General features: G+C 35.1%; 2 protein-coding genes across 2 annotated transcripts; one reads left to right on the top strand and one right to left on the bottom strand.

Moving 5' to 3' along the window:
* Positions 1-4,668, top strand: LOC122594036 (FHA domain-containing protein FHA2). The gene is made up of 3 exons (XM_043766514.1): positions 1-746; positions 2,437-2,594; positions 4,030-4,668. Exons 1-3 carry the CDS (start codon positions 128-130, stop codon positions 4,237-4,239), a joined length of 987 nt encoding a protein of 328 aa, XP_043622449.1. The 5' UTR covers positions 1-127; the 3' UTR covers positions 4,240-4,668.
* Positions 4,669-7,002: 2,334 nt separating this feature from the next.
* Positions 7,003-9,621, bottom strand: LOC122593377. The gene is made up of 4 exons (XM_043765774.1): positions 9,414-9,621; positions 8,663-8,776; positions 8,004-8,108; positions 7,003-7,511 (listed from the first exon to the last, which is right to left on the bottom strand). The coding sequence occupies exons 1-4, from the start codon at positions 9,496-9,498 to the stop codon at positions 7,249-7,251; spliced, it is 567 nt and encodes a 188-aa protein (XP_043621709.1). The 5' UTR covers positions 9,499-9,621; the 3' UTR covers positions 7,003-7,248.
* Between the last annotated feature and the right edge of the window lie 1,577 nt (positions 9,622-11,198).

Raw genomic sequence — 11,198 nt, 5'->3', positions numbered from 1 at the left:
TTCGTTTACAAAATAACAAAAAGAGTCCCTCCAACATACACCCCCAATTCCTTCCCCTGCCACAGGCAAACAATTAACAAACCAACCCTAAAAAATCCAAACACAAAATTTAACAATCAAAAAAATCATGAGCAACAGCAGTGACGTAGAAGCAGGATTCGCCAAACTTCAAGGCGAAGATTTCGAATACTACATGCAAACTTACTCAATCATCCTCGGCCGCAATTCTAAGAAATCAACCGTCGACGTTGACCTCTCATCGCTCGGCGGCGGCATGAACATTTCTCGCCACCACGCCCGTATCTTCTACGACTTCCAACGACGTCGTTTCGCATTAGAAGTGTTAGGCAAAAACGGTTGTTTCGTTGAAGGCGTGCTGCATTTACCTGGAACTCCACCTGTGAAACTTGATTCACAAGATTTGCTTCAAATTGGTGATAAAGAGTTTTACTTTTTGTTGCCTGTTAGGAGTATTTTGTCTAGTGGCGGCGGCGTGTCGGTGGGACGACAGGTTGCGAATGTCGGTCGGTCGGGGAAGAAAGGTGGGAGAGTTAGTGGTGGGGATTATGAGGATGAGGGTGGTGATGGTGGTGGTTATGATGTGGATGTTGATGATGATGGTGTTGTTGGTCACGTGAGTCATGGTAAGAAAATGAGAATCGGTGGTGATGATGGTGGTTATGGGTATAGTGCCGGTGGAGTTTCTGTGGCCGGCGCGTCTGGTTCTGGTGGGAAGTCGTTTTCGGGTTAGTGATTCTTATGTGGAAATTAAAAAAGTTTAATTAATTTTGTTGCAAATTTGAACTTCATGTTGTTGGATATGTCTAACTTTTGAAGTTGTGTATTGTTTATCGCTTTCAAACTTTCCGTTAATTGCTAAGGTGTGTGTTTGGTTACGTTTTACAGTAGGAGTATGTAGACTAGTTGTTGTGTTAGGTAGAATAGTGAATACTGGTTGTTTGATGAAAGAGGTAATGGGATATATACTATAGGACTTAATCGGAAATTGGGTGCATACGGTAGATGGTTTGAAACTAGGATATTAACCATATAGTTGTGAGTTGTAGATGTTATTTGCATTCTTAACCATATAGTTGTGAGTTGTAGCGGCAGTTTTTTTTTTTTTTTTTTAATTTGAATGTTAATGACTGACACATTTTTAGGAATCTATTGTGCATGTTATCCGGTGAGTTGATGAAATGTCGACTTGTGTATTGGTAAAGGATAATGTGATAACACCTGTGGAATGCAGATCGTTAAGGATGACACTGGAACGCAGATATTGGGAGAGTCTTGCACTAGATACTTATCTAGTATAGCAAAAAGATAGTAAGGCTGAATGTATGATTATGAAAATAAGTCGCATTAGGGATACATAAAAACTATCCATATGCTTACTAAAATATGTTTATATTGTTGGAAGGGGTTCTTATGATGGTCTAGCATAGGAAAAAGCTTATTGTGTGCACTTGAAAGGAAGCTTTAATGAATCGATTTATATTATGAAATATGCCATTCCTCAAATCTTCTTTAAAATATGGAGCTGTCCTATTAAGAGTTTGTAGTCAAGGACGAGATTCAATTACCGCTTTACAGTTTTCTTCTGTTAGTATTGAATGTTTCGATTACTATCCATCCGAGCTCACTTTTTATGCCAACGATGTCTTGGAGCAGTTGGTTACCAAATATAATCTTGATCTTTTTTTAAAAGAAGTTTGTGTTTGTATTATAAATTATATTTGGGTTTCAGTCAAACCATTTATATGCAAATATGTGTGCATATTCTTTACCTCCTCCTCAGATAGAAATCATTTATGAAGGTGCCGCCTATGTAAGCTTGACTGAATTATAGATTTATAGAGAACGGGTTCAGGTGTATCTTTCTCTTACAATGAACAATAAGTTATTCATTTGTTGCAACTAGACATGTGTGTATGAGAGTGGCTGTTTTGGCATATACCAATTGCTTCATCATCCTGCAATAATTGATTTAGCAGATTTATTCTGATTTAGCAATAATTGACTTTAATCTTGTAGCTTTTCATTCTTAGCTCTCATTTTATAGTTTTTTTTCAGGTATTTTTTAGTCTCTAACTTCTATATGATTTATTGCTCTTCATTTTGTTCTGATTTTCTTTTTTTTTTTTTGTGTGTGTGTGTGTGTTTGTTTATTATTTAGCCTTGTTTTTAGCCTAGGAAATAGGAATATCCACGGAACATCCTACTCGGTTCCTTCTATCGTTATTGTAGGCTTACCATACTGCAATTATCATTCATTATGTCCTTTCTTTATTTTATCCTTATATCATGGTACCGTGAGCATAATTATTCTGGTCTCTAGAATAATAAGGCATGCTAATGTGTTATAGGGATTCCTAATCATGTATTTCAACTACACAATATTTTGGTGAGATGGTGTTTTTGTTGTTTTCATAGATAGGAAATCTGAGGGAAGATCAAGAATTGACAGAGAGGCAGACAACCAACAGCTCTTGCAGCTAGAAGAGAAAGATGTAATATCATCTGTGGCTACTGTGCTTTCTGATCTCTGTGGTCCCAGTGAATGGATGCCTATGGAGAAACTACATGCCGAGGTAAGACCTATATACCTAACCATGGTGATTTTTACTCGGACAAAACCGGACTGAATTGGACCAGGAAATTAAGAATATTGGAACTGAGAACCGGATCATTTTGGACTTGGTTTGGTACGTGTATGGTGCCAGTTTAGAACCAGTTTGATTGCAAAACATAACTTAGACCAAATACAAAGTTGAGGGTTAATATTTTCAAAAAGTTTAACTATAAAATGACGTCATGACGTCACGTATTGTCTAAAGAATAATAGATTTCAGAGAAAGATAAGTTTGATTTTGTCTGGATTCAACCCGACCACGCTGAAAATTGGTTTTCTAAATAAATCCAGGCAGTGTCATTTCTGCCAGGATCTGTTATTCGGTTGTGTTGTTTCAGACTGAATTTCGTATGTCATATGTTTTGGAGCCAGAAAACTTTTTTACATGTATGATAAGGTCACTCCTGGGTCAACTTGCGAAATTGCTTATTGGATGAGTAAAGTTATAAATTTAGTGCGTCCTATTACACAGAATGGCAAAACTGATTTTATTTGATAATAACTACGATACACATGCACACCATTGTTAGTTTTGTGCATCAATTGAGAAGGTGAGATGCAAGTTTCATGAATTGTGAACTGGATTTGGAGTATAGTAATTGCTCTCAACATAAGTCTATAAATAGAAAACGCAAAAGTTGAGTTCTATTGAGATAGAAACCAAAATATATTTTATATCAATAACTACAATGTGTTTTTGTGTCCAAAAGAACAGTTTGGTTTTTGTGCGTCTAGAACTCTAGATAAATACTAATCAATACCTAAGTATTATCTCTGATAATGCATTGTCATACTTCTAAAGCCTAATGCCATACAACTACTTAAAAAGCTTAGGCATAACTAGAACTTGCAGTTTCCAACCTTTTATGTATAAATGGGTCCACTTGGGTTATGGTTTTTCCCTGGCAGATAAAAGTGATTAACATAAACGATTAAATGGGTCCACTTGGGTTATTGTTTTTCCCTAGCAGGTAAAAGTGATTAACATTAAGAATTTAATTAAAAAGGAATTGGTCGGATGAATCAAACAGGCTAACGCTAATCATACAAAGCATACTTAAATTCATAAAAATCTTCTAAATCATATTCTCATAACTTACACGTTGTTATACTAATATAGTGTCTTATTGTCTGTATTGATATTTAGCACATAAATTAATTTGACTGAAGAAATAATCGTTTTGACTCTTAAACTGTCCAATCCATCCATGTTGCCTCCTATTCGCACAGCATTGCACTTGTGTCTATCTCTTTACTACTACCCTGACTGCCTGACATCGTTTTATGTCTGTCTGATATGAAATCTATTATAGCATGCCATCAAAACCAACTATATGTTAGAATTATTCCTAAACATGGCTACTGACAAACGTTTGGTGCTCTATTGGATGCAGTTGATGGATCAATATGGTAGCGTTTGGCATCACAGTCGTGTTAGAAGATATCTAACGTCAGAGGATTACCCGAGCCCCGAAGCCAAGAGCAAACCATGGTTTGGGCTTCTTATGCTGTTGAGGAAATATCCGGAACACTTTGTCATAAACACTAGGTCTAAAGGCCGGTTCACACAGGAGTTTGTATCACTTGTCTCTCTTATTTCATGAGCCTGCAAGATGTGATCAGAGAGTTTACCTTCTAACAAGAACATGCATAATATCAATGTTGTGAGTTTATGCAGTCAACTTCTATTGCTTGTATATTGTCTCAACTCTTTTGGGCTTTTACCATTTGAAGTAGCCATTTTGCCAAAATGGATATTTGGGAACCAACTTGTATTTCATTATGTGACACGTATGTTCTTTGTGATCGGTAAAACCATGTTTTAGAGTTCTAGTCAAATGGTGAGAGTATGTGATCTTAAAAGGTCAAAACGAGCTGCTACGAGCCTGCAAGTATTTTGGCAACCTAGTCATGGTTGAATGGTTGCACTATAAGTGTGATAATCAGTCTTAGGCTCGGATTGTAACAGGATCACTCTGGAGACAATTTATAGTTTTCACTTTCTATTGACATGCTTCATTCACGTTTCTTTCCTTGCCTGTTTGTTCTGTATTCAATTACATTGTGTATTTGTTTCTTCTCCACTGTTGTTTTTCTAGTACCTTAGCGTTCAATGGTTGCAATAGTTGATTCTCAAAATGGCATAATCTTTTTCTTACTAAAGTCTTAGGGGCAAGGGTGTAGTGCCACAAAATTGGCAAATTTTCAACCAATCACACGACGCCACGTGGTTTTGTCAAATTCTTGTCAATCCTTGCCAAAGTAGGTGGTGTAGTGCAAAAAGTTAGCCAAACTTGCCACAAAAAAAGACAGAAGAAAAAAAACAAAAAATGGAGTATATTTGTACTAGTCAAAATTTGTCAATCTTTGGTTACCATCAGCCAAAACATGCCGATGTCACTTGCCAATTAAACTTGCCAAATCACATGCTATAAGCTTGCCAATTTGCCAAACCTTGCCAAAAAAACTTACCGATGACTACACCCTTGCCCCTTAAAGATGGAACCTTTATACTGGAGATAGAATCGACTCTAATAAAAAGTTCGAAAATGATATAAGTGGTGTTTATTATTAGAATAAATATTAGCTGTAAAAACCAGAATTTTTAGGTGTATTGTGCCGGTTCTTTTGAGTAATATATCTGGAGACTTAGTTTGTGTTTGGAGGTGCTTATCCTATTATTAGAAAAATTTATTGGTTTGATGAATCCAAATTAATTCTTTATACCCTTATTTTTAACGTTTGATGGTGTATTTGAGACCCCCCTGGTATGTTTTTTTGTTTTCAGCCGGGACATGAAAACTTTAACACATAATGATGAAATCTTGCACGTACCTTAGATAATGAGAAGTTAACCATAGGCTGTTACAAGTATTCAGACTGAAAACTAATGACCATCTATTTTAAGGATGATTACTAGGATATAACATTGAAGCCAAATAACGGATATGGAATTTCAAATAAATAGACACTTGAGCTTTTATTCTAGTGGTATGTGCGGCAAACGATGAATTTTTTGTACGGATGCTACAAATTTCAAGACGTTTGGTGTAATTACGAACATTTGTTATAAAATTTGTAAACCTACGAAAATCGGTGTCTTAGACACTGGTCTTAATGTTTTTGGTGCAAAGTCGGCCTCTATAACACCGACTTAGTCGACGTGGCAATGCTGGAATCAAAAGTCGGTGTCTTAATCACTGGTTTTGTATGTTTTTTGGTAAAGTCGGTGTCTTAGACACTGGGGTAAAGGGTCTTCAAACATGATATTTGTCTTCAAACGTGATATATGATCTTCATGCTGTCTTGTGTTGTCCGCAAAACTTATTTTTTTTAAAAACCCTCTGGCTACGTTGCATGCTGATGCATTAATAGAAAACAATATATATTTTAACATTAACAGAAAACAATAAATATTTTAGTAGAACATATATATATATATATATCTTCACTTCATCTACTACAAGTGTGACTTATGGCTGGACACGTGGGAAAGCCAGTCACTTAGAAACCGAATTTGATGCATAACACAGAAGACCGGTGTCTAAGACACCAGCTTTACCAAAAAAAAAAAATACAAAACCGGTGATTAAGACACCGGCTTTTGATTCCAGCACTGCCACCTCGACTAAGCCGGTGTTATAGAGGCCGACTTTGCACCAAAACTTGAAAAACAGTGTCTAAGACACCGGTTTTCGTAGGTTTACAAATTTTACAACAACTGTTCGTATTTACACCAAACGTCTCGAAATTTGTAGCATCCGTAAAAAATTCAGCAAACTATCAACCAATAGATTAGGTTAAAGTCCCCATGGTAGACAAGTACACTTGTATGAATTTGTTTAAGGAAAAAACAAATCTAGTGCTAGTCTGCTAGATGTTGGTGCAACCCCTCACAAAATCATTTAAACAACGGATATATTATGTACATTTAAAATATTTTAAGGTAAAAAAGAAATTAAATAGCCGTAGCAGGTTATGTTAACCTTTTTGTTTGATAGCCTTTTAAAATTATATAGATAAATGAATTTCGACATCATGTTAAATACTTTGTAACTATACAGTATACACATGCCTAAAAGTCTAAAACATATAACTCACAACATGCGATAGATGATACATTGGACCCACTTATTTTCTCTCTTAATCTTTAACTTAAACTTTAACTTTGATTTGTCATGTATCACTATCAAATTTTTAGAAATGTATGACATGGGTCAGTATCATATTTTTAAGCATATATATATAAGTTAGTGGACTAATCGAACAAGTTATATGTTATAGTAGCTTTACCTTGTATCGTTTTAGCTATAGTTTATGCAAGTTATATATTTCCATCCATTTCTCTCACTTTCTTTCCAGCTTCATAAAACTAATTAACCAGTTATATAATAAGTGTTTGACAAACTGAAAACCCGAATCCGAACTTGATTCAAGAAGTTCTCGGTAACCAACCCAAAGGATGATACAGACCTCATTGTTATCCCTGGCTATATCTTTCAGATCAAAATTACTCACCTTGAATACCTTAATAAGACCAACAGTTTTCTGCTTTCTACTCTAGCAGGTAATGAAAAAGCAGAGAAGGGCCACACTGTAAAACCTAGCATCTTCTATGACTCGTCTTTTGTTAGATCACGAATCCGAGCACGCAGACTTTCCTCTCGGGCACGCTTTGCAGCTTGAGCTTCCTCATCAAGAACTTGTATGGGTAACCATTCAGGCCATTTAAACCAAGTGTTTTTCTTGTCATTACCAGCAGTTACAGATTCATACATGTTCTTGAATACCGGCCTTAGTTTTATAGCTGCATAGTCGACCCCAGTTCCCACAATGGCGATCCCGACAGAGTAACGAACTGCACCCGGTACACCACCTGAGATCAATAGTTGACCAGAACTTGTGTCAGTTGCCTAACAAAGTAATAGAATTGCAGAACACACACACACACACACACAACTGATTAGAGAAAATGAATCAAGTCACTGCTATTGCCTAATTGGTGTTTAATTTACATATATCAACAAACAAATTAATCAGTACATGGAATCTGCTGGTGACCAACATATTGGGGAGGGAGATCATCATGAAAAAAAGGCAAACAAAACAAAGGTTTTGTAAGCACAAAAGAGAAGTAATTTTACAGGGAAATAGGCTGCCAACTTCCCTTATAAAGATCTGAAAATTAAAGGTTTAATGATGATAATTTGCTCTAGCTTTTCCTTATTGCTCATGTAACTTTACCCTCCTTAACTTCAATTTTAGTGAAAAATGCTTATGACAGTTAATATTATCAATATTCTGCATGTGTGCCTATATACAAGTTCTTGATTTTCCATTGGGGATGTGTCGTAAGTGGTGTACTAACCTTGCAATCTGCCAAGAATAGCACCAGTACCAAATCCAGCAATTGCCGAGTCAAGAAGATCATCAGGCTCAGAACGCCTGCTAGCTCTCACAATCTCCCGTGCACCTGTGATTAAAAACAACATTACGAAACTCAAAGTTACATTCTTCTATATGGTTTCTTTTTCTAAGTGTACTCATCATTTAGTTAGTTCCATCTTCATTTCTATTTGGACCAAGTAAACATGACCCAATTCTAATAATTATTTTATCTCACGTTATATAAACAGGAGTCGCAAACTCGAAAGTTAAAAAAGAGAGAATCAGGACAAGACAAGCTGGATTTAAGTACTCGAGAACTTATATCTAAAATTTAATTCCTACGAGTATTTCCCCCTGCACTAATATCATCATCTAAACTAAACCGCACTGGTGTTTGCCAAGTCAAGTAATTCTCTACGTACCCTCACAATGCCAAAAGTCTTGATGCATTAGTCTTGATTCTTGGCCCTATAGGTAGCATTGTTGGTCTATGTATTATAATTTCTACTTTAATATAATCCTATCGATGGTGATCTTACAACACAATTCCCAGTATTCATATAATGATATAAATGCAAAGCAAACCAGTAGAATAGTAAAATACTAGAGAAATAAAAAAAGCAAGAGATAATAATTTACCACAATAGCAGCCAGTGACAATGGCAAGATTAGTTGCGTAAGTCGCAGCCATGTTCGCCACACCATGAACCTTTCGATGTTTCGAGAATGCTCCAATGCTACCTCCGACAATTCCTAATCAAGAAAACCAAACATTCAAATCATATTAAAAACCTCCTCTTAAGTTGTTTGACAACTCTACTTACATGAATTCAAACCCCGAATGTAGCAGATAGTTAAATAATCAAAAACAAACTCTAAGACGGATTTAAACTTTTCATCATCCTTAACATTACCATGTAACTTTCTGGAGCTAACGCCTTTCTTAAAGCTACAACGACACAACGTTTTTTTTGTTTTTTTAAATTAAAGAGAAAGATTCAGTCCCAAAAAACTCCTAAAAGCCGTGACTAATGTATTAAGCTATAAATAAGTGTTATTTATATATGTATCTTGTGACTTCTTCATCAGGTAACCTATATTTTTAATGATGTGACATCCATAGAAGTTATCACGCTGGATTACGAGGGCCAGATACATACAACAACAATAACCATAAGTTTCATACATCGAATACCAAGTTTTTCTAAAATGAAATAGGAAATAATTATACTGTCTTCCGGTAAGGTTTTTATTATACTTGTTTAAAAATCGTAAATACTAAAAATATTGAGTCATTAGCAGATGCTAGTTTATATAATTATACTTGTTTAAAAATCGCAAAAAATAAAAATGAAAAAAATGGGGGAAAAGTAAGTAAATAACGAAGAACCTCCAAAGAGAGTAGGATAAAGAAAGCGAGTTCGCCAATTGATACTGTCTTCCGGTAAGGTTTTTATTTCATCTGATGCTTCCATTTCCGAGCATCACTGATTTCAGCTGATTTTGATCGGCCGGAGTTTCATATACTGATTTAAACCGTGTTGGGCCGGTTCGAAAAGTCTACCCAATGGACTACCAAATGTATTGCTGGTTGTGGGTTTTCCTTGGCCAACATATAATTTTGTTTATAATGTGGTGTGGTTATAAGGTGTTTGAAGGTCTCCGAAAAGATCAATACATAGCTTGTTTTAACTGGATCCGTAATAGAGAATCCTTTGCTGAAAAGGATCTCGAATTCAAACCTCTCGACCTTATCACCTAGAGATCTAAAGACTCACCTCTAAATATGTCTAAAGAAGGACTCGAAAATGAGACCTTTTGTTGATGGTTCGGTACTATGATGTGATTGTTGATATCCAAACACATTAAGGCTATCTCAAACGCTAACTTGCTAAGGATGCTCTTAGGTGTTTTTGAGCTGACACATCATATCCTTACAAATCATTATATATCCTTATAAATCTTTCAAATCCTATAATTTCATTTCTAACCATACAAACATCTTTACATAATATCCTTACATATCCTTTTACCTCCAACTAAAAACAAAAATATATTAGGTTTTGATGACAAGGGATACGCGGACCACATATTTACTTTTGTCACTTTAACATGTTTAGACACTTCAGGAAAAAAAAACATGTTAGATTATCTCTACTTTTGTCACTTTAACATGTTGAGACACTTCAGGAAAAAAAAAACATGTTAGATTATCTCTACTTTTGTCACTTTAACATGTTGAGACACTTCAGGAGAAAAAAAACATGTTAGATTATCTCCAAATCTAAGGATATTCTTAAGTATCTTTTATCTGTCACAACATATCCATACAAATCCTTAAAATCTTTTGATTTTACTTTCAATTATACAAACATCCTTACGTATCTTTATTTCATATACAAACAAAAGATAAATATTCTATAAATTTCTAAGAATATATCCTTAGCTAAGGATATAGACCTTATGGGCAAGCAAAAACGAACATGCTTCAATGTTAAGGATAAACAAAGATATGAAAAGATGTGTACAAACATTCCCATTGATAGATAACCTTACTACGGTTAACTATTATGGTATATGAAGGATATCTTGTGAAAGTGTCGCCCTCATTGATAAGAATTATGATATTATGTAAATACACAAGGGACTAGGACTCTAGGAGTATTACCTTACGGCTATACCTTACAATAGAGATGGTAATAATCATTTTAGCTTATAGTAACTTACAATAGAACATGACAAAACACAATTAAATGTGTACTGTTATCTAAATGTTGTATAAAAAACTAATTGCTATTAAAAATGACTTTACATCTTACATGTATTAACTCGAGGTCCCGGGTCAAACCTATCTCCGCATTACCTTTTATTATAAGACAATTGAACGTGAACAATAATTTTTGTTTTTACATGAAGTTTATGAATATACATTTGATTTTCGGTTTATAAAACATAAAAGGGGTTAGAAAAAGTAGCTTGGGCACCATTTTAAAATTGCAAGGTCATGGGTTTGAGGCTCTCCTTTCCCCCATTTTTAAATTTTATTTGCTTCTTTTCCAAATATTAAAAGTTACACTTTGCACCCTATTTTGTTGTTCCGCCCAACCCCTTAATCTTTTTGTTGTTTTCTGGTTTTAGATTCAAAGAATTACCTTTTTTCCCCTTTATTCTTTTG

Source organism: Erigeron canadensis, chromosome 3, assembly GCF_010389155.1.
Source record: "Erigeron canadensis isolate Cc75 chromosome 3, C_canadensis_v1, whole genome shotgun sequence".
NCBI classification, from domain to species: Eukaryota; Viridiplantae; Streptophyta; class Magnoliopsida; order Asterales; family Asteraceae; genus Erigeron; species Erigeron canadensis.
The sequence above is the reverse complement of the archived record's forward strand: the minus strand, read 5'-3'. Positions and strand labels throughout refer to the sequence as shown.